At 38.4% G+C, this 25619-nt stretch overlaps 1 protein-coding gene and 1 pseudogene across 1 annotated transcript; one reads left to right on the forward strand and one right to left on the reverse strand.

Moving 5' to 3' along the window:
- Nucleotides 1-11614: 11614 nt before the first annotated feature.
- LOC114932869 (uncharacterized) lies at nt 11615-12903 on the reverse strand. Its single transcript, XM_085483192.1, has 3 exons — nt 12801-12903; nt 12036-12520; nt 11615-11968 (listed from the first exon to the last, which is right to left on the reverse strand). Exons 1-3 carry the CDS (start codon nt 12901-12903, stop codon nt 11615-11617), a joined length of 942 nt encoding a protein of 313 aa, XP_085339318.1.
- A 7148-nt stretch (nt 12904-20051) lies between these two features.
- Nucleotides 20052-21291, forward strand: LOC146723094 (uncharacterized; annotated as a pseudogene).
- The last annotated feature ends 4328 nt before the right edge of the window (nt 21292-25619 follow it).

Genomic DNA, 25619 nt, shown 5'->3' on the forward strand with positions numbered 1-25619 from the left:
ACGTTTGTTCACCATTTCCAATAAAGACAATTTAAATAGTGTTAATGATTTTTTATGAATATAAAGAATATTATAAAGAAAACAAAACTATATTTTTCAGTTTAATTTGTAGCTTTTAATTTTAAGCATTTTTATATAGTGTAAGCTTTTATGGGTTCTTATAATGAAAGTATTCCGTTCAAAAACTTGTCTCATATATTTTTCTATATAAAAATTAATTAAACATGCATTTTGTTCAAATTGCGCTTCATAAAAAATCTTATATAATCATGTCTATGATTATATTTTTGTTTAAATGCAATTTTACAGAAAATTTACCAAAGTTTATTAATAAAGAGATGTTACTAATTTTTTTCCACTCATAAAATTTAATGTCAAAATAGATTAGGCAAGTTTTGGAACAGATTGCTTAAATATTATATTGATATATAATATATATAATATTACATAGATTTTATATACATATAATAAAATATTAGTAGTATTCCCAGGTAGGGAATCGCGTCTCCCTCGTGGGTCACGGCCTTGTTGTGGCGAGGGGGCTCACCCTTTGTGGAAGAATAGTCCCACAAGGGGTGCTAACAGTGACCAGTACCTCCTGTATAGAGGTACACCTTTTTTTTTTTTTTTTTTGACGCTGGGGAAACCGTTATGGTACCACGCACCCCCGGGTAGAGGTGCGGGTTATGTGGGACTCCTTGTTCCCCTTGACCGAGCCACGAATGGTTCGACCAGGGGGCCCAAGTCCTACCTCACTAAAACCCCAGCGGGTGTTCATCCCGGGCGTTGGATGGGGGACGGCAAGGATGCCAGTTTCCTATGCCGTCCCGCCGCCCCCCCGCCAAGCCGTCTCCGGGGAGCTGCCTCGACCTTGCGGCCGAGACCCCTCCCCGACCGCACAGTCAATGACTGTGCGGTTCCTTCGCGGTTGCGGTGCGGGGCAACACCAACCCACATCGCACCCTCCCAAAGAGTTTGGGGGGCGGGGCCATGGCTCGAGAGCTCCCGCTCGAGCCATCGCCCCCCGCCCCCCTGGTGGACGCATCCCCCGGATCCCCTAGAGGGTGATGTACGGGGGCTCCGTACATCAGCATAGCATGGACAGTTCCGGCATATAATCGGCGAACCCTTTCGTCGGGCCCCCCGAGATTCGGCAAAAGCCGACATAGGGCCATCGCGGCCCTTTCCACTCTCGGGGTTATCCGGCGAAAGTGCTCGCCAAACGTCCATTTACCATCCAGGTGGAGACCCAGATATTTCATCTGGGTCCCCACCTCTACGGGGGCGTTTTCCACCATTATTGTGGTTTTGGGTTGCGCCCCTATTCTTTTATTGTGAAAAAAGACAGCTTCCGTCTTTTGGGGCGCCACCCTCAACCCAATATCTTTAATCGTCCGCACCACGCGCGCCACTGCCAGGTTGGCACGTCCCTGCGCTTCTCCCCAGGTGTCTCCCCCGGCCAATATCAGGGTATCGTCAGCATAGCATATTGCCTGACAGCCGGGGGGGAGAACAACCCGCAGGGCGATGTCGTACGCGAGGTTCCACATCAATGGTCCCAGGACCGAGCCTTGCGGAACCCCACACGACATCTTCCTGCTTTGCTCCTCGGCGTTTCTGTCCATATAGACCAACTGTCTATCCCGGAAGTAGTCCGCTAAGACCGACACCAGGTATGGGGGACCCTGTGGTATTGCAGGGCCTCCCCCACCCGGTGCCACGGCAGGGTGTTGAAGACATTTGATATATCGAGTGATACCGCCAACAACACCCCGCCTTCCCTCGTTACGGCCTCCGCGACCGAGCGAACCCGCAATATTGCGTCTACCGTCGATCGCCCGGCCCGGAAGCCGTATTGTTTGTCATCCAACTGCGGACCACTCCGAGACAGGTGGTGGACGAGGCGGTCTGCGATGATCCTTTCTAGGATTTTTCCCGCCTCGTCCAGCAGACAAATCGGTCTATACGCCGAGGGCAACTCCCTTGGTTTGCCCTCCTTCGGAAGAAGGACTACATTTGCCTTCTTCCACACCCGGGGAAAGGAGCCCGTTTTGAGGCACTCGTTATACAAGTGCCTCATGGGCTCCGCTAGATCCTTGAAGGCAAGGGCCCATGCCTTCCCGTAGACGCCGTCAGGTCCGGGGGCTTTCCCCCTTTTAATTTTCCTGACGGCGTCCCTTAACTCTCCTCTCGTGACCCCCATCTCTTCCTCGTTCCACTCCTGCTCCCGCTTCTGAATTTGATGACTATCAATTCGCAAGAACAGGGTGTCGATTACTTCTTTTACGAGATGGGGATCCATGGTTTCCGTTTGAGGGGCCGTCCCTCCCTTGAGTTTATTTAAAACCATTTTATAGGGACGACCCCACGGATCCCTGTCCAGAGAGGAGAGCAGTTCCTCCCATGCCCTTGCCTTCGCCTGCCTTATGGAGGCGCGTAGGATGCAGCGTGTTTCTCTGTACGCATCCCATGCGTCCTCCAGGCTTTCCGGATCTAGCAGCGCGTGCCTTTTCCTCCTGTGGATTTTCCTTCTTGCTTGGTCGCAGGATCGCCTCAGTTCTGCAATATCCTGCGACCACCAATATGCCTGTTTTTTAGGCCTATTCTTCACTCGGGGCATGGCTACGTCACATGCCTGTGTTATAACATTTTGTAGCCATGCCCTTTGTTCCTCTGGACCTTCCCTTTGGGAACTGTCCACTATTAAGGCCGCGTTTATCGCGGCCAGGAATGCATCCTCATCCATTTTTCTGAGGGCCCATCTTCTGGAGCCTCTCTGAGTAGGTGGCGCTGTAAGACCTCCTTTGTGAGGGTGGAGACGGAGAATGTGATGTATCTGTGGTCAGAATCTGTTTCCTTCTCCGTCTCCACCCTCCAACCGTGTATGTCTTCTGGCAGTGCGGGTCGCCCACGTTAAGTCGACTATTGACCCGCCCTGCCTCCTCCAACACGTCTCTGTCCTCCCTGTGTTAAGGAGGTCGAGTCTGCTTCGCGCCGCCCACTCGTAAACCTCGCCGCCCCGCCAATCGGTGCGCGGCGAACCCCACGCCACATTTTTGGCGTTGAAGTCCCCCGCCACCACCAAGGGGCCGGCAGAGTGTTTAATTATCTGCCGCTCCAGGTTCATCAGCCTCTCGCCGAACTTTTTTCTTTCCATGTTCGGCGAGATATATACCGATATAACGGTGATGGGCCCCCAGGATACCACCGCAAATCCCTCTCCTTTATCTTTGGGGTTTAACGGTGGCGAATCGGATGCATTCCTCCTGACGATTGCAGCCGTGCCGTCTTCACTCACAACCCAGTTGTTGTTGTTTCTTGGTGGGTTGTACGGCTCGACTACAATCGCTATGCCGTAGGATTCCTCGCACATGGTCTGTGCAAGGAGATCCTGCGCATTCCTCGCATGGTTCACGTTGGCCTGCACAATTTTAGTGGAGGCCATCGTGAACCATTATTTCTTCCTCCTGCTCTGATGCTATTTCCATAGCATTGGTGTCCGCCTTTGCTTTTTTGGTTCTTAGAACCCTCTGCTCCTTGGGGGGCTCACTTGGGCCTCCTGCGTTTCCCTCCTCTCTTGGCTTATTTAGCCTATTGAAGGGAATTCCCCTCTTGCCTTTGTGCACCGGCGCACATGCCTTACCTCTCGTCCGGTGGTTGGCCGAGAGGTTTTTGCTACTGCATACAGCGCAGTGCGCCGGTGCATCGCAATTCTTGGCCATGTGCCCCGTCTGACCGCAGCGGTAACATGTATCGCTGCGGTCCGTTTTATTGGGGCATCGGGCCCTTACGTGCCCCCCCTCCAAGCATTTATAACATTGGAGGGGGCGTGCCTCCAGCAAATCTACCCGGGTTCGTGCCCAGCCTATTTTTATCTGGCCTTTTTTGGCCAAGGCATTAGCCGCTGAGATTGGGCAACGAACCCAGACTATCCCCATGCCATTGGGGGTCTTTTTCATTTCTCCCACACTTCCTCCTCTTCGCAGCCTCCTTCATTGGAGACTGCATTCCTCACGTCGGAGGGAGTCACCGAGTCGTCCAGTCCTCTAATTCGGATCTCCGCTGACTTAGTGGGGCGTTGCACCCTGACTCCCTCCTTGTCTGCCAGGGCTGCCTTTAGTCTCCTTGCCAGACTATCGGCTAGCTCCTGGCTTCTTGCCCCCGGCACCTCGTACATGAGGGCCCCCGTGATGGCCCTCTTGATCTTGACTCCATTTTTAATGCCAAGATCTTCGAGGTTTATCTTTTGGCGTGCCTCCCGCATGATACGTTCATATTGTCCGGGAGGACACGTCACCGTCATTGTCGATGGAGGTACACCTGCCCTCCGGTCATAGAGGGCACCCTCAGGGACTCTGCAGGGGGGGGGGGGTCATGTGCCCCCCCTGTGGGGTACGGGTCTCGCGCACCCGAGGGTCCCGAGCTGGTATGAGTCTGTATGTCGGGAGCGCTGGATCAATGATCCCACAGGCCATGTCGGCGGGGACTTCGGTCCCTGGCAGGGTCTCCCATGCCGAACGGGCTGTGGGTGAGATCTGGTTGGCTCCCGGCATTGGGTGAATGTGTGTGTGGATGGATGGGCCTGGTAGGGTCAAAAGGGCTTCGGCCCGCCACCCTTGGAAGGCCACCAAGTCAAAAAACCAAATAAAAACGGAATGGGAAAGCGATCCAAAAAGATGAACGCTACCGGCCCAGGCGGTTCGAATACGTCAGGGCCCGGCGGGGAGGGGGGTATAGCCCCGGCCCCCACCCCGTCGTCATCAGACGGGGCGTGAGACAGAGGAAGGAGCGAGATCTGGGGCTCCAATGAAGGTGGAGCCTCAGACCTCGGACATGGGGAGGCCGGCGGCAATGCTGCCGGGCCTCGATTGGGAGGAGGACCTCGCTCCGTGGTGGGACGAGCCTACGGCCGAGACCCCCACTGCGGAGCTGTTCCATAAAACTATGAGGGACCTGATGAGGATGAGGGAAGGGACCGATGCCGTGGTGGAGGCCATCGGTGATTATGTGGAGGAAGGGAAGCCGGACTTGGTGTTGGCACAGCTGGAGATATACGCCAAGTTCGTGAAGGGCCGGACGCAGGAACTCGAGAGGGTCATCTCTGACCTCACTCGACGTGAATGCGTCCGGTTCGGCGAGAACATCCGCAAGAGTGTGGACGTTGGCCCCTGACCCCGGAAAAGAGTTCCGGAATCAGGGGACTGGGACGGATGAAAACCTGGGGGTGCCTATCGTGGCGGCCCCTTTGCCGGGGGGGTTGGAGGCCAGGCTCGAGGACATATCCTCGAGGCTGGCGGCCAACTCGGACCGGCTGGAGCTGGTCGAGAGGCACCTCAGGGAGGGAGAGCTCGGTCGGGCGGGGGCGGCTCGGAAGGCTCGGGGGATTGCCAGAGGGGGGTCTCAGACAGTGACGGACGCGACGGACACTGAGACGGAGACGGGGACCAACGGAGGGGGAACCACCGGGGAGTGGGTGAGGGTGGTCAAGAGGGGACAGAAGAGGGGTGGGGGAAGTCGCGGGGGAGGCGCGACGGTGACAGCCGCTGGTAGAAGCGGCGGGGGACGGGGGAGAGTTGGCGGCGGGGCGACCGTCGCCAATGTTATAAGGGCGCCGAGGTGCTACCGGTGCCTGTGTGTTGGTCACACATAGCGCCGGTGCACCTCGGCGGCGGACAGAGGTAGCCGTTGCTATCGCTGCGGCTCCCCTGGCCACAAGGAGGTGGGATGCCTGTCCGGCCTGAGGTGTCCACTTTGCGTGGACTTCCGACGGCCGGCCAGGCATCGACTCGGGGGTCCGGGGTGCTTAACGGCACCTCCGGCGGGGTCGAAGGGAGGGGGCGTGCCTTCTCGCTCCCCTCCGTCGCTGGCGGTCGTGCCCACGGGTGCGGCCGTCTGTGGCGGTGGGGGTCGGGTGGCCCGCCACATACCGGTGTCGACAATTGACGCCGGATGAGGGTGTAAGAGGGGAGGGGAGCGCCTAGGCGCTCCCATGTCCCCCCCGACACCCTTCGGGAAGGAGGGGCCCCACCGGTTGCGGGTGAACTCTGACCCCTAACGGGGCGGAGGGAGGTCGGAACCGGGTGGCCAGAAATGAGGGGGGGCCACGTGTCCCCGGCGGGTGGGCATTGCCCTCCCGTCCGGGGCGCATGGGTCCCTCTCAAGGACGGAGACGTGACGTGTGGGGCCTTTTCATCGGGAGCCACAAGGCACCGGTGGGAGGGCAACACCGTCCACGGAAGGGGGTTTCTCTCCTTCTGAGAGGAACCTCCTGATGAGAGCTCCCTCAGTAAACCGCCGAACCGGACCACCCTCTTGTGGTCCGGGGGTTGCGACACTGGGGGGGGGGGGCGAGGGGCGATGGCTCGAGCGGGAGTTCTCGAGCCATGGCTCCGCCCCTCAAACTCTTTGGGAGGGCTCGGCATGAGGTCGATGTCGCTTCGTGCCGCAACCGCGTCGATACCGCACAGTCATTGACTGTGCGGTCGGGGAGGTGTCTTGGCCGCAAGGTTGAAGCGGCTCCCCGGAGAGTAATTGGCGGGGGGGGGGGTGGTTTCCGAGACGGCATGGGTATCCCAGCATCCTCGGCACCCTCCATCCAACGCCCCGAGCAGGACATCCTCTGGGGTTTTAGTGCGGTAGGTCCTGTCCCGGCTCTCCGGCTCGCCGATCCCGACTCTCCGGCCCGCTACGGCGGACCGGCCAGGTGGATGCGCGGGCCGGCCAGGCGGGGCAGGGAGTCCCACATAACCCTCGCCTCTACCCGGAGGCGGATGGTACCATGAGGTGGATGGTTTCCCCTGAGTAACCAAAAAAAAAAAGGTAGGGAATCGCGTAATTTGATGTCAAAATGACCTCATTTGACGTTAGAATAAGATCATTTGACATCAAAATAATATATGTTGCTATTTGGGCTATAGATTATAAATAGAATATGCTAAAAGTTATCGTATTTTTTGTTTCTGAATACGCGTTACTTTTTCTATATTATAAATATTAATTTTGATTTTTATACAATTACTGTTTTCATATATATCCATACATATAATTTTTGTTTTTTTAATTGGTAACGCAAAATTTTTTGTTTTATATATAGGTACTTCAAATTAAAGTTTATAAAAAATGCTAAATCTAATACTAATATTCTAATACACATAAAATTTTTGTAGCTATTTGATTTATTTATAAAATATTAGTTAAGGCTTAATTAAACTATATTATAAAATATGACGTCGGGGTCCAAATGGCTGGTAAGGCCGCGGTGGTGCGTATCCAGCTGGAAGATATGTACCTAAAAAAAAGCCGTGAAATGCCGTTCTACACATATTAAGAAACCAGCAAGCCCAACCATCTAGCGTCCTAGCCGCGGACCCCGGGCAATGTGACTTGATCATAGCAAATAGATGACGGGCGAAAGGCGAAATTCTGGCGTCCTAAAAACGAGAACAACCCAGCTAAGGAAAGAAAAATCTCTACAGAAAACCAACACACAAACAAAATGCAATGAGTAAAACAAATGAAAATTTCACCCCAGGTGGCAGACTTGTACTGGAAAATCCACCCTCTACGGAGGCTGGCCCCACGGATTCTGGGGGGGGGCCAACTATTGCTGTTCCAAAACCCTCTAAAACACAGTGAAAATGGCCATAGTGCCTCTGATAATACGATAGCTGATTTTAAGCCACAAACACAAAATGAAATGTTATTGTGAAAAGCATGGAGACGAGCGGAAGATAAAATTAACTATCTGGAAACAACAATCAGAAAACTACAAAATAAAGAAAGCAAAGAGAAAAAAATCGTTTACGAGACGGATGAAGAGCAACTAGAGTGGGAAATAGTTAAGGGCGCGAAATACAAGAAAAGAAAAGCCATCTCATCGCCTGAGATATCCCCACAACAAGAAACGAGAGAAGCTAAGGCTGAAAAAAGGAGTATCCCCCCGCCGATATTCATAAACAAAGTCAAAAACTTTAACATGATTAAAGATCTAATTATGCAAAAGATTAAACACGATGTAAATTTTAAAACGCTAGCCAGTAGCAAAATAAAAGTAAATACTATAGATGAGAAAGACTATCGGGCGATTATCAAGCTACTAAAAGTAATTAAAACGCAGGAAAATCATCCCCTGAAAGAAGTAACTTACTATACATTCCAGTGCAAACAATCTAAACCTTATAAAATAGTAATAAGAGGGTTACATCCAACAACTAACGAAGAAGAGATTAAGAATGAGCTAGCGAAATTGGGACATGAGGCCGTTCGAGTAACAAACGTAATCATCAAAAAGAAAATTAATGAGATACCGACTAAAATAGCGCTACCACTGTTTTATATTGATTTAGTTGTCAAGCCTAATAACAAAGATATCTATGAACTGAAACATATGTTATACTGCAAAATCAAAATTGAGCCACCGAGAGTTAAAAAAGAGATTCCGCAATGTAAGAGATGCCAAGGATTTGGGCATACCCAAAATTACTGCCAAAAGAAACCTAAATGTGTCAAATGTGGAGCTAATCACTACTCTGCTGAATGCAAAAAGCCAAAAAATACAAAATGTAAATGTGCTAACTGCGGATCAGAACATACGGCCAACTGGAAAGGATGCCCAGTCTACAGAGGAAAGATAGCGTCTCAGCAAAAACCTAAAATGACCGTTACGCAACGTATATATCAAAACGACCACATGTTCGCTAAAAAAGCCAAACCTTCTGAATCTTATGCTGAAGTAGCAAGCGCGAAATGTACGCATCCAACAAATGGGAGTATGGAAACACAAGCTAGACCAAATGAACCAACGATCCAGGACGTGTGGGACCTACTCCAGAAAATCCAGTATATGTGTAATAGCACTGAACACAGATTGGAAGTGCTGGAAGAGAGAAACCAGCAAAATCCAAAACATGACCAATGTTATAAAAATAATGACAGACACATCGTTTAGAATTATAACTTGGAATGCGAATGGCTTTGCACTGCGTAGTAGGGAGCTAGAAACATTACTAAAGGTGCGTTTTCGTTGCTGCTACCAGGCTACAAGCGGTTGGTTCGTGTTTGAAGACATGACGTCACTAATAGTAACCAAGAATAAAAACGTCTCGAGCAGGCAGTGCGCAAACGTGTTAGCGTGGTTGCTATACACGATGAATCCTGAGAGGTTATCTATGATGTTAAGTATGATGGAAATGATGATTGATGATGAATTATCACATATTGTTAATATGTGTCAGTTACAATCCACAAGCAGGATTGCCCTTTCCTTTCTGAAGGATAGAATAAATCATTTCAAAATAGGAATAATTGCTAACGAAGAGTGGGTGACCCATTACATTGATCAAGATTTTCATAAACAGTTTAGATATAATAAGCACAAAGCTTCGTTACTGCCACATTTCTTATTCATCATGCTGTCGATGTTATTTTTGACATTCATTGACTTGTTAGATTAAGTGAATTCTATCTAAATTTGTCTTTTTTGACAGGATGATGAAGAGCACATATTGGGCTCTTATAGACACAGTTCGACCTTACTACCCTGTCAAGTGCCAGAGAGGTAATGCACCTTTGGTAACAGTTGAGAAAGCTGTCCTGATGACATTGTGTTATCTGGGGAAGCACGTGCCTTTGTCTGATATAGGTGATCGATTCGCTGTGGCTCAAAGCACAGTTTTTAAGGAGGCCAAAACTATCATTTATATACTGTGTGATCTTAGAGATACATTTATTGTTTGGCCCAAAAAAAGTGAGTGTGTGATACTGAGCAGGCAATTTGAGGATCGTGCAGGATTTCCTGGTGAGCACTCTGTATGGCTTGGCTATTTTACTTTGAAATGTTTTTCTAAAGACAATGCTCTTCATGCAGAAGCTTTGTCATGTCTTATTGTCTCTTGCCATTTTTTCAGGTGTCATAGGAGCTATCAATGGTTGCCACATTGAAGTTGTACCTCCAGCAAACCAGCATTCTAGTTACATAGATCGTACATGCAACTACTTTATCACACTTCAAGGTGGGATTTTATGAAAACAGTGTATTTTTGCCATTAATATCATAATCTCTCTTATAGTAATATCAGCATTTCATTTTATAGGAATTTGTACTGCAACAAAAATATTTACAAATGTATCGATTGGAACACCTGGTAATGATGCCCACGTTATGAAGTACTCTAGCGTTTACCGGACGATAATGCGAGATGGAATGGAATCCATGTTTTTTAATAGCAATTATCATTTGATAGGCGATAAGGCCTACCCTAACAGGATGTGGTGCATGGCACCTTTCAAGTAAGTTGAACGTTTTTGCATTCAAATATGTGTTGTTATATTTTACCATGTGAATAGCATTCTAATGCTCTTTCCTTGAATAGGGATTTTGGGAATCTTACTCCAAGACAAAGAACATACAACTATCATCATAGTTCAACCCGCATTGTAATAGAGCACACATTTGGTCTTATGAAGGGCAGATGGAAGCGTTTGATGAAAGTCAATACAGAAATTGCCAAAGTCAGTGACATTGTACTAGCCATCTGTGTTTTGCACAATTTTTGTTATCTACGCAATGATGAAGTGATTAAGAAAATGATTCAAGATAAAAGACGCATGCCTAACCAACATGTTTCCAACAATTATATAGACGAAGTCAGCAAAATACAAGGCGCAGAGAAACGCAATAGAATTGTACATTTGTTCTGAAAACTTTATTTGTAAGTCTTACTGTGATAAATGAAAAATATTATAGGAATATCTGGAATAAACTATTATATTGTCTAACTATTATATTGTCTTTATTTCTCATTTCCATCTCAGAGTACATATTTGCAAAATTAAATGTTTGGCAAAACTACATTAAATAATAGATATAGAAAGTATGTAAAAAAAAAGAATAACATTGTCTTATATTCTTATATTCCCTATTGTCTTATACATATTTTATAACAAAGAATATACTCAAAATAAAATTTTACTCAGATGGAAATACTGAGTGCAAAACACAACACAATAAAAACATTTTAAATAAGCACACTTATTGAAGAATAAAATAAATATTAACTTAGAACAAAACTAATAGATATACATTGGCACCAAAAGATACATATTACACACAAATGTGGGCTTTTTGCAGTTCCTTACATACTACGAAATGACTAAGACACTTTGGCAATGACAGGTAAGTACATAAAACTAGAATCTTTCTGTAATACTTCTTAACTTACAGTAAGTAGTATAAATATAATTCTAACTTAAGTAAAATAAAACTATAATAATCTAACTTAAAATAAAATAATGTAACACTTTAGTATAAGTACATGAAATTTTAGGTAGTTTAAATAAAATGTTAATATAAGTACTAAGTAATCCTCTGTATTGATATAAATCATATAGAGAGAGACATCCGAAGTAATAAAAGTATATTTGAAATGTGTTTGAAATTCATTTTCAAAGACTTTAAAAGTTGTTTCAAACATGTTTCAAATATTTTTTTGCTCCTTGGGATATTCTCATAAAAAGATAATAAAGAGATAACTATTATTTATCACATATGGAACATATCACATTTAATGCTTGTGTTAATCAATGTTAGCTACCTATTTGTAAATTACAATTTCTTTTAATTAGTAGTTTTGTTTGAGCTTGTGTTGTGGCTCAACATATTGGTAATGATATTGAGAAAAGCTTTCTTAGTATCATTTGAATCTTGCATTAGTTTCATTAAACTTTCATTTTGCTTACAGCGTTCCTCAGCCTCATTTTTCAGAAAATCCAGGATGCAGGTGTTATCAATCCTAGGTTTCTTTAGCTTCGTGGATGACTTTACATGAATGAATGGGTTTCCATCGTTTTCATTTGATGATGCATTTTCAGACTCAGTATTACAAATCCTTATGTTTATTTGTTTTGAAGAATTTGGAGCATTCGGAATCGTCGCTGGTTGCTCTTTAGAGGTAATGAGTAGGTGATACCTCTCTAGACAATGAATCAAGCAAACGTACTGGTTTTGCTTTGTGTTTCCCTTTAATAATGTCAAATACCTCATCAGAAAATGCTGGTTTCTTTCCTTTTCCGTTACCAGAACTGCCAGCACCATTCTGTAAAAAATGCATCACAGCACTTTCAAGGTTGCGCCACTTCTGCGAGCAAACAGATCCTTCATCTCTTGTTCCAAAATTATACTTTTCTTTTAGTTTTACACCAATTTTTTCCCAAATCTTCTTCTTCACAGTTTTCTTATCATTTAATATCATCTGAATGTCCTTACGTCCCACAATTTCAATTAAGTCATGTGTGGCTGCAATATCCAGTGGTGATGGTTTATTATTTTTGACCCAAATCTCTTTGTTGCTTTTGTCAAAGATTTCACTCGACAAAGGTGAGATATTACGTATTTTAAAGCTTTCTTCACTAGAGCTCTCTGCAGTATTGGAATCCTCTATTATTGTAAAAGGTTCACAGGAATTAGCAGACTTAAATCGTTGGATTACGGAATCATCTAGGGGAAAAGAAATATATGATCCACCTGAAAAAAGAAAAGTAGAAGTAAAACACAAAGATGCATTAAATATATAGAGAAATTCAAGTAGTTAGTATATAGCTCATTCCGAAAAACAAACAGGTAAAAATTAAAATATCAACTAAAATAAAATTGGACTTATTATATAGCAGGATTAGCGCTCAGCAAATATTTTATTTCAAAACATTTATTAAAATATGACACAAAGACGTAGGTAAGCTTCATGAAAGATAAATTTAATTGACTAACATAACCCCTACAGAACTCACAATGCAAGTATACTTACTTGAAACATAATGGAAAAACATTTTGCCATCAATAGAATGCACGTCACCATCAGCGCGCACGAGGAGGAAATACTCGTTTAAGGTGAGCACCGTATTGTCCATTTTCGTTTTTACACCATGGATTTACCTCACGGTTGTATACACCATGTATACGATCGAGTCAACACTCTACAATTGATTTCGCGCCAAACAACCTACTACAACCGCGCTATCATCCTCAGGACCATGGCAGCGCGGTAGCAGCTACCGCAACCAACCAGGTTGCATCGATGACGTCACAACCAGAAACGAAAACGGTCGTGTTTGTTTCTGATCGCTTGTGGTAGGAAAACGAAAACGCACCTTAAATTATAAAAATATAGATATAGCATTAATATCTGAAATCCACTTTACTAATAAAAATTACTTGAAGATTTACGGATACACGGTGTATCACACGACGCACCCTAGTGGTAAAGCTCATGCTGGTACAGCTATCGTTGTTAAAAACAATGTGAAGTTTTGTCCGCATGAGGAAATCAGAAGGGATAATCTGCAAGCTACTGTTATTACGGTCCAACACAATAACTCAGACTTCAAAATAGCAGCAATATATTGCCCACCTCGACATAATATCAAGAAAAAGCAGTTTGAAGAAGAAATAGGAAAGCTTGGATCGCGATTTATAGCCGAAGGGGACTTTAATGCTAAACACACGGCATGGGGCTCCCGCTTAATCACTCCCAAAGGTAGGGAATTGCACAAAGCAACTAAAACCTGTAAATGGGATGTCAGATCGTCACGGAAACCAACATATTGGCCGACGGATAGAAACAGAGTACCTGACCTGTTAGATTTCTACATCACTAAAGGTATATCAACAAACTATTTCGAAGTTGAGAATATAGATGACCTCTCCTCAGACCATGTGCCGGTTTTACTTACGCTGAGTTCTACTGTTATTCGAAAGGAAAAAAGAACTACACTTACCAACAAACATACGGACTGGGACAAATTTAGGGAGGAGCTTGATCTAACAATAAACCTGAAAGTTAGGCTTAAATCTGTGGAAGAGCTAGATGAACAAGCGCAAAACATGGTTGACTATATCTGTAGTGCTGCGAGAAGCTCAACACCAGCACAAAGTAACATTATAACGCAGGAAATATGCTACCCAGAGGAGATTAGAGACATGATTAAAAACAGAAGAAGAGCAAGACGTACCTGGCAAAAATCTAAACATCCAGAGCACAAAAATACCTTTAATCGTATCAATAATCAACTAAACAGACTAATCAAGGAAAACAAAAAGAAAAGCTTCAAAAGCTATCTAGGTAACCTCTCTGCAGAAATAGACAAAAACTATTCTCTGTGGAAGGCAACTCGAAGACTTAAACGTCCAACTATCAAGATACCACCATTCAAAGATGAGGGGGGGAAGTGGATACACCGGGATGAAGAAAAAGCCGAACTGTTCGCTCGGCACCTGCATAAGGTTTTTCAAACCAACGACACTCAGTCCAGTATTGACACGACAAGGATATTCCACGAAGATGTAAAAATCAAACTGTTTACACCTTTCGAAATTGCACAAGAAATTGATAAAAATATGAACCCCAAAAAAGCGCCAGGCATAGATCAAATATCACCCAGTTTGATCAAAGAACTATCAAGAAAGGCAATAGTACTGATCATATATATTTTCAACGCTTGTCTTAGATTAGAACATATACCAGAGTGCTTCAAAATAGCTCAAATAATAATGATTAACAAACCCGACAAACCGGCTGAAGAAGTAAAATCATACAGATTAATATCCCTACTTCCGGTGATATCAAAATTATTTGAAAAGTTACTGTACAAACGACTCAAACCATTACTACAGATTCCGGATCATCAATTTGGTTTTCGTAATCAACACTCAACCATTGACCAAATACATACAGTGACTTCTATAATAGAAAAGGCATTTGAAGAAAAGAAATACTGCTCCGCTGTATTTCTGGATGTCGCACAAGCATTCGACAAAGTGTGGCAGGAAGGGCTCATTCTAAAAGTTAGTAAATTATTGCCAGGAAATTTTTGCAGACTACTGGAATCATACCTCTCAAATCGAAAATTTAGAGTGATGTACGAAAAAGCTAAATCGGCCTTTTTACCAATACAAGCGGGAGTCCCACAGGGAAGCGTCCTGGGGCCGATCTTGTACCTGATCTATACGGCAGATATACTAACTGATAGCAAAACGACAATAGCCACGTTTGCTGATGACACAGCAATAATGGCAGTGAACAACTCACAAAGAAAAGCAACGAATAACCTCCAAAGAGCTTTAGATAAAGTGTCACAGTGGACGAAAGACTGGAAAATTAAACTCAATGAACATAAATCAACACATGTAACATTTGCATTACGTCGCATTGATGCAGAACTCCGTGTACATATAGACAATCAACTATTACGACAAGACAACTCTGCAAGGTATTTAGGCATGCATCTGGATACAAGATTAACGTGGAAATATCATTTATGTAAAAAAGCGGAACAAATCCGCATGAAAATTAGACAAATGCACTGGTTAATCGGGCGCAGATCCCAACTGGACCTCTATCATAAGAGAATGATATATCTAATGATCATCAAGCCTATATGGACATACGGTATCCAATTGTGGGGATGTACAAGAGTCTCGAACCGACTAATAATTCAGCGTGCTCAAAATAAGATCATTCGCATGATTTGCGATGCCAGATGGTATCAAAGTAATGAAGACATACACGCGGACCTAAATATCCAAACAATCGAGCAAGAAATAAGGGAGTTCGCAAAGTCACACGAAGAGAGGCTACGCCAACATGTCAATGCTGAAGCCATAAGCTTACTAGATACAGACCAAGATGTGAGACGACTAAAGAGAAACAAACCCCAGGACCTAACATCTTAATAACTTAATGTTATTCAGTGATACGAATTTAATGCTTTAGATACTGACCTAAACTAAAACACATGTTCAAAAATCATATATCAATAGTATTACTTATTCGAACCACGGTTTGAGATTGTAATAACCATACATTAAATTAAAAAAAAAAAAAAAAAAAAAAAAAAAAGACGTCAGAGGCAAGAAATTATATGAAGCTGTTCTTGCAAATTATATCAAAATAAATAAGATTATTCGAGCAATAATATGAATTAATGAAATCCGTCGAATACTTTTTTTACTTCGTAAATCTGCAAGTACCTGTAAATAATCTTGCTCAATCATGTCCACGTTTACTGAAAATGTAGGACATATGCAAATGAGTTATACGCATATTTATTAACAAATAGGGAGTTTGACGGATTTTACTAATTCATATTATCAAACACAGTAATTACATTCAAAAACTTATTTATTCGATATATATTATATAAAAAGAAACCTCATGTTATTTCTTGCTTCTGACATCATAATTCAATATAGCTGTAATGAGGGATCAGTAGATGAAACGTACGCAGTAGAAAAAATTGAAACAATTTTGTCTTAAACACAAAATTGTTTCAATTTTTTTACAGGATATTTTATGTATTAATTATTAATAGTATTAATATTATACAAACATTTTGATCTGTTTATTTTTTCAAATAGATAAAGTACTTTTTAAAACAAGCTTCTTAATAAATTGTAATTTAACGTACTTATATTTTTTAAGTTTCTTATTTATGGAATACTGTGATCAAAGAAATAATGTTTAATTTCTTGTTTAAAATATTTCAAAGTTTAATTTTAATACATTATAATATACTTTAATATTATATAATATGTTATATAGATGTAATATATATTAAAAATATATAAATATATATATATATATATATATATATATATTCGTAAATACGTATATTGTTTTTATTGCAAGTACCTACATCTGTAAATACAATACAAGATATTTTAGTAATTAAATTTATGTACAGTGTATATTCGTGTATGGCATATTCTATGTATGTATAGTGATCTACAAACGATGTACATTGGATGTCTTTAATATGTACATATATAATGCACGTATACCATATATATCCATACAATGTGCCTCATTTGTAAATCACTGTATATACATAGAATATCATTTATATACATAGAATATCATCTATAGATGTATATAGATGCAATTTATGTACATTGGATATGAAAAAAATATTTAGTGTATATGTAAATTATCTGTCATATACTTTCCACGAATGTACATGGAATGTACCTATCTATACGCATATATATTGTATGGATATACAATGTATAAACAGAACATTAAATTTATATACAAATAGGATATCCAATGTACATTGTTTATACATCACTGTATATACATAGAATAAGTCATATTCACAGACATATATGGAATACACATACATGAGATGTCTAATAAATATTTATTGTATATGAAGGAAAGTATCTGCTATATATATGTACTTCTCTGTATGTACATATACATAGAATATGAAGCAAATATACACATGTATATTACATGGACATACAGTGTACATACAGCGCGTTGCATTTGTACATACCTATGACATCCAGAGTATGTCATTTGTGTATCATTGTATGTCTATAGAATATGTGATATCCACTGATGTATATGCAATGTATATTTATTGAATATCAAAATGTTTTCTGGGATGTATCGTTAAAAGTTATTACAATTATACAAACATTTACATATATGATTAAATAAAATATATATGTATACTATAATATAATTATATATTTTATATATGTACATATATACCATATATATTTCAATTATTTTGAACTGTATTGCATAAATTGTTATTTATACAAAGTTATGTGATAAGAATCGAAAATACATATTTTTTGTGATACTTGAATTACTAGAAAGCTGCTCTATATATCTGTACTTTAAAAAGTAACTGATATCCTAAAAAAATCATAAAAATGAAAAGGTCAGGCCATGTTCAAAAGAAAGTACTCAAAAATTTAAACCTTTCAAAATTTAAACGATCTAATAATAAATTATCACGAAAAGTAACTGATATGTTATTCAAGGTGCCAGTTCAAAGTGAACATACGTAAAGTGTATATTATCTAAATTTAGTAATAATATATTACCATAAAAAGTAACTGTGATATTTTATTCAAGGTGCAAGTTCACATTGAACATACATACATATAAGTAAAACTGATTACAATTTGATTCTAGAAAATAAGTGCGATATGTTATTCTTAGTGCACAAAATATAATAGTCGTTTATAGAGATTTGATTTGAAATTCATACTAGCCCGTACAATGAAAAATAATTGCTCGTAATTCCAGAGTACCAATTTGTTAATGACTCAGAAAAATAACATGGCGGCCTGCTCTCAAAAAACGATGGATAGAATAAATAATTGAAATAAGAGTTGTGAAAACTGTATAAATTAAAAATCTCCAATCTTTCTTTAGTAAAATTTCCTGTTAATGACCATCATTAACCTAGGCAAGGTGGCATATGTGATTGGGATTTAACATTATCAGTAATTTATTGAATAGACAGAGAAAAGTTTTGTTGTATGCATCGGTTCAGTGTTTGAAATAACCATGTACTATCCATATACTGTAAAGCACAAATTCTTCATTTCTATCATAAATAATATCTATTTATTAAAATTTTAGCAGACGTCTTTTAAATAGAAAATAGTATCTTGCGATCATGAAGAATAGGTTTTGAATAGCAAGGTTTCATTTGACTTACAATTTTCTTCAGAAACACAGAAGAAAAAGGTATTTGTATATAGTTTTGTATATTCACTTCGTTGTGTATAGAGCTTTTAAAAATACGTTGAATCTTTATTCTAATCTAATCTTCTTCTAATGTAATTACTTTTCGTACTTCAAATGTTGTAGTAATTATTCTGTAAGAGCTTCGACATTATTTCTAAATGGACATCGAAAAACATCATAGTTTTTTGAGAGCAGGCCGCCATGTTATTTTTCTGAGTCATTAACAAATTGGTACTCTGGAATTACGAGCAATTATTTTTCATTGTACGGGCTAGTATGAATTTCAAATCAAATCTCTATAAACGACTATTATATTTTGTGCACTAGGAATAACATATCGCACTTATTTTCTAGAATCAAATTGTAATCAGTTTTACTTATATGTATGTTCAATGTGAACTTGCACCTTGAATAAAATATCACAGTTACTTTTCATGGTAATATATTATTACTAAATTTAGATAATATACACTTTACATATGTTCACTTTGAATTGGCACCTTGAATAACATATCAGTTACTTTTCGTGATAATTTATTATTAGATCGTTTAAATTTTGAAAGGTTTAAATTTTTGAGTACTTTCTTTTGAACATGGCCTGACCTTTTTATTTTTTATGATTTTTTTATGATTTTACATATACATATATATAAAATTTAATACCATATATATTTCATAATTCAGTTATATGAATAATATGTTCTCTGTAAGTATAATTGATTTGCGTATAATACATATATATATATATATATATATATATAAATTGTTAAAGTGTTTCATTATTAATCAAATAATAAATTAATAAATATGATTTCTGTTGCATATATTTTCTCAGTTTTAATAGATCTGATTGATTATATGTTATGCGCAAGTCAATTACAAACATGGATATTCATGTATATGTAATATTGACTTGTGCATAACATATAATCAACCACATCTATTAAAAATGAGAAAATATATGCAACAGAAATCATATTTATTAATAATATTATTTGATTAATAATGAAGCACTTTACCAATTAATAAAAATTCTATCTATATATTACACAAGTGATCTACTATAATCATAGCCCGTTTGGTCGTCTTTTAATAAAAATAAAGAATTTATATTTTATCACTGGCGATACAATCCATTTTTAATTGATAAAAGTTTTGATATTAATAATTTATATTAGTTATATTTTAAGTATTATTTTATTCATAATTAAATTTCATCATTGCCATAACATTTTATGTAATATATAATGTTTTATTATAATGATTATAATTGTGTGATAATAACGGTTATAATATAATTATTTAAACAGAGTCAAAATGAATCGAAAGCGTCCAAGGAAAGACATTTCAAATATATCAAAACGACAATTAAATAGATTGGTTAAACAAGAATCAGAATTTATTTCTAAATCTATGTTAAATATGACTGCCATATATATACCATCACATAAGAATAATAATAAACGCACGAACAATGAGGAAAATATCTTGTTAGAGATTAATTCTGATATGACAGATATTCAAAGCGATGCACAAGTAATTGAAAAAGACAATGTTTCTAATGAAAGAAACAACAACGATATGCTAGTAAATTATGAACATTTCAATATAGATGAATATGTAAATGAATATAATTTAAATTCCATACAATACAATACAAGAATTCCTTGCGAAAAATCAATAGCACAAGTGACATCTGAAAATGCATACGTGACAAACAGCAATTTCAGAAATGATCTTATTGTCTGGGCTGCGGAATATCAAATTAAACATAATGCTCTAAAAGCACTACTTCTGAAATTAAGACAGCATTCTTGTTTCTCAACATTGTTGAAAGATCCGCGATCATTTTTAAAAACGCCAAGAACACAAACGATACGTGTAGTAGTACCAGGGATATATTACCATTTTGGATTACTAAATGTTATATCAGATGCATTGAAATTACAAAAAGAGAATATTGATTGTGTCAAAATAGCTATAAACATTGATGAATTACCATTGTCAAAATCGTCTCAACAACAATTTTGGCCTATATTAGGCTCAATTCTTTCCTATAACAATGTATTTATCATCGGAATTTACTGTGGAAATGAAAAACCAGCAGACGCAAATGATATTTTACAAGATTTCGTTAACAAAGCAATAGAAATATGTGAAAATGGTATTTACATTGATAATCGTAATATACAATGTAGAATTGAAGCACTGATATGCGATGCACCAGCCAAATCATTTATTGTACTTTGTGCATAAAAGATCATACAGGATATTCCAGTTGTACTAAGTGCATTACTGAAGGAGAATACATAAAAAATCGGATGTTTTCCGCAAATGGATGCGCCACTTAGAACAGATGAGGATTTTATTCAGAAAATTGATGATAATTATCATAACTCAGATGTAACATGCTGCTTGTTAAAAATACCTCATTTTAAACCTGTCACAAACGTTCCTTTAGATTACATGCACTTAGTATGTTTAGGAATTATGCGAAAATTGATATATTTATGGTTTGGTGGAGATTTACATTACCGTGTACAACTCAGAGCAGTAAAAGAAATTTCTACACGTTTATTGAGAGATACAATTAAAACCATTAATACCTTCAGAATTTGCTAGAAAACCACGAGGGTTGGATTGTGTAAAGTTGTGGAAAGCTACAGAGTATAGATTAATACTATTATATACAGGGCCAGTGGCTTTTAAATCTATTTTAAAAAAAACAATCTATATACACATTTTATGATATTTCATGTAATTATCAGAATTATGTCTTCCAAAGATTTATATCAATATTTATCATATGCGCAAGAATTAATTTTATTTTTTATTAAAACATTTATAAAACTTTATGGAACCCACAATGTTTCGCACAATGTTCATTGTCTTTTGCATCTTATAGATGATGTTAGGAACTTTGGATCACTTGACAATTTCAACGCATTTAAGTTCGAAAATTATATGCAACAATTAAAGAAATTACTTAGAAAATCCGAAAAGCCATTACAAGTAGTACAAAGATGTACTGAGAAAGAAATGAACTTAGATATATCACCATTATGTAATATTTCTTCAGATTCCATTTTAACACATCCAAATCTATTGTCATTACATTGTGATGGTCCACTTACATTTGATTGCAATAATCCGCAATATAAAATTATTAAATATAGTGGAATCACATTCAAAGTTGGATCACTTGCAAATAATTGTTGTGGCTTAAGCGATGGTACTATTGTATGTATCGAAAATGTGGCGCACTGTAAAGAACGAAACATTCCTATGATTATAGGATATGAATTTTTGGAAAAAAAGGATCTATTTGACGTGCCTTGTCCATCTTCTTTGCTTGGAATATATTCTGTACATGTATTATCACGTTTGAAATCATGGCCATTAAAAACTGTGACAAGGAAATATGTGAAATTACCTTGTAAAAATAATAAATTTGCAGTTTTTCCACTATTACATATTGAAACGTAATGTGCTCATTGGTATGGTACTAGGATGGCTGAAAAAAAATATTCAATTGTTGAATTTGAAGATAAAATCCAAATTATTCCAAATAATTGGTTCACCGCAGATTTAAAAAAAGCTTTTTGGCCACATTATACAAATAATCGACGATATGATACAGCAGTTAAACTAATGGAATCACCAGAATCTACATGGTTGGAACACCCAGTCAACAAAATATTCGGGACATTTTGTAAGTGGTTTTGTTAATTATATAGTTTTCTTTTTATTCTAATCTTTGTATTAAAATTAAATTAATATGATGTGTAATATATGTAAAATAACTATATATATAGATTTTAAATATTGCAACATTTTGTACGTTGTTTCTTTAAAGGTTATTTTGGACTATCTCTCAAAAGAATAAAAATTTGTTTATTTATTTATTGTATGATAATAAATTAGTGAGTCAGATTAGTTTGTTGTGGCTTAAGCGATGGTACTATTGTATGTATCGAAAATGTGGCGCACTGTAAAGAACGAAACATTCCTATGATTATAGGATATGAATTTTTGGAAAAAAAGGATCTATTTGACGTGCCTTGTCCATCTTCTTTGCTTGGAATATATTCTGTACATGTATTATCACGTTTGACAATATTATAAAACGCTATATTTCTTTTTTATTTAAAAATGATAACATTAATAGCAATCAATTTTATTTGTTTATCTGATTTTTCCACATTTTATGAATAGAAATAATAATTTAAATTGTATAAATGAATATTAATGCTACCATATTTATATTATTCGCGAGTGTGAAAACATTTGAAATTTTATATTCTATAATAAACAAGAGTTAATTTTCAATGGTTAAAAGTAATAAAGGTCCAAGATATACACGAAAAAATATAGCGTTTTGGACTATACCTGGTTTACTATAGCGGTTTACCAGGTCCAGTCAAAAACGTTAATAGATTAAATAAAATAATATAGCATTTTTCAGCTTGCTATGAAAAAGCAAGGAAAAAATTAAAGGATGTCGAAAATTTATTAGATATAAATTCTTGTACTGAACAGAAGAATATTTAAAAAAATCACGAAAAATCAGAGCCGCTAAAGTAGTAAATGACTCATCATCAAATAGTAGTGATGAATTTTCTGAAGCAGATGAAATATTCAAAGATATACCAAAAGTTCCGGAGAAACAAATAACGACTGCACATACTAAAATAAAAAAAGTTATGCAAAATGGTAAAAATCTAATGAGCAATATATAATATAAATATTAAAAACTAGTTATAGTGGCTAGATTCCGTAAAGCGTAAATATGCGCGTATTTTCGTTAGTAAACGTAACGTGTACTATACGTAAATGTGCGCTTTAGGGAATCCAGCCAGTATAATAAATTAAAATTAATTTATAGAAAATGCGAATGTCTCTTGTGCCAAAAAAAAGTTAAAATAAATAAAAATAAGTATGTAATAGAAAATTTCGAACCGGGCTCTAAAAAAATAACAAATAAAGATCCCCGTAAGTATAATCACTTTAAAAAACACAGAAATTTAAAATTGTTTTATCAAATTTTTTACTTTTAACATTAATGTAATAATTGTGCTTTTTGATATATTTATTAATATATGAATACAATTATAAAATAAAAGTGTTGCAATAATAATTATATGCAGGCTGCTTTTGTGACAAAATCAAAATGACCCAAATTAATGAAATTTCAGATATACTATCAATCACAGTGCAAGATCATTTTAATCTCGGTCATTTTGATTCTGTCGCGAAAACAGCCGCAATAAGATAACTATAATGTATATCTAAATATTATATGCATAATTTTAATTTTATACTTTACTTTTACATATTATTATATATTTGCATTAGATATATTAGATCGTGATGTTATTACATTGTTATTATTAAATCACTTTTGGAATTTTTGTGATCTAATGTATAATATACATATATATTCATAATAATTAATATTATTACAATAAAATCTGTTGTTATTTTTAGAATCAGAATCAGAATCACAAAACTTGTCAAGCAAGAATAGAAGCAAACAAATCGCCGATTTAAATGTTGATGATGATTATTTAGGTATAATATTAGTAATTTATGTTTTTTTACATCATACGAGGTGTGTTCAAAAAGTATCGCGAATTTTGAATTTCCGCGGGTTACGTATATTCGATTTTCGATTTTTTTTGGCGTTATGTTGGTACTCATGTTTCTCATTTATGCCGACAAGTACGGCCATTTTGAATGTTCAGTTAATTTTTGACAGCTGCTTTGCTTGCACGTGTTTTGGCTTGTCTTCGATTTTTGCCTATTCCAAAAAATGGATCAAAGAATCTGTATCAAATTTTGTGTGTTGTGAACCCATGATTCGTCACCAGTTATGACCCTCTGGAGCAAATTTGGGTAGTCGCGGACAGAGTCCAACATCTCCTGAGCAATGTTAATGCGATGCTGTTTTTGGTCGAAATTGAGCAATTTTGGTACGAATTTCGCGGCGACCCGTGTCATGCCCAAATCATTGGTAAAAATCGAATGGCACGAGCCAATCGATATGTTTAGGTCCTCAGCAACTTCTCTAACGGTGATTCGACGATTGACCAATACTATTTTCTTCACTTCATCAATGTTTTCGTCTGTTGTTGACGTGCTCGGGCGTCCGGCACGCTCTTCGTCGTTCACATCTTCTCGGCCCTCGGAATCATTTTGTACCACCGATAAACGTTGCTTCGGTCCAAGGTAGCTTCACCATATGTCACAGTCAACATTCGGAATGCGTCCGCGCACTTAATTTTGTTTTTCACACAAAATTTGATACAGATTCTTTGATCCATTTTTTGGAATAGGCAAAAATCGAAAACGAACCAAAACACGTGCAAGCAAAGCAGCTGTCAAAAATTAACTGAACATTCAAAATGGCCGTACTTGTCGGCATAAATGAGAAACATGAGTACCAACATAACGCCACAAAAAAATCGAAAATCGAATATACGTAACCCGCGGAAATTCAAAACTCGCGATACTTTTTGAACACACCTCGTATAGTTATTCCATAACTGAGAGACAATGGATATTGTTTCCAATGTACCACTAATTTGTGGAATACTTCAAATTTAATATCTACTTTCGTTATTGCGATTTCTTTGTTATCCGAAATAACTATTTTGATGGAATCAATACGATTGCCGTCAGCAGAGCGATTAACTGCAACTACATTGCCTATCGTTCCATTGACAAGTCCCAAAGTTACGTCAATGTTTCGTCGAATCATCACTTTAGCGCCAATTTTAATCGCTATTACTCTTTCAATGCCAGCTGTTTCAGACACTTTATCATCTTTGTCTTCTAAAATTTTATGCACCTTTTTTTTCATTGCTGGAGCACAGTCGACATCATCTTCTGCTATCAGTAGAATTTCATCGCTGTCGATTTTATCGAGCATTGCTGTGTTCAAAACCTTGCACAAATAACACGTGGGCAATAAACAAATTGTATCAATCGGTAATTGATTCATATAAGTGCAAAGTTCATTCAATCTTTCGTCGCAACTACTTTCTTTAAAATTGATTTTTCTAGACTGAAGAACAT

The sequence above is a fragment of the Nylanderia fulva genome, unplaced genomic scaffold (assembly GCF_048542155.1).
Source record: "Nylanderia fulva isolate GAGA-0341 unplaced genomic scaffold, ASM4854215v1 Scaffold234, whole genome shotgun sequence".
NCBI classification, from domain to species: Eukaryota; Metazoa; Arthropoda; class Insecta; order Hymenoptera; family Formicidae; genus Nylanderia; species Nylanderia fulva.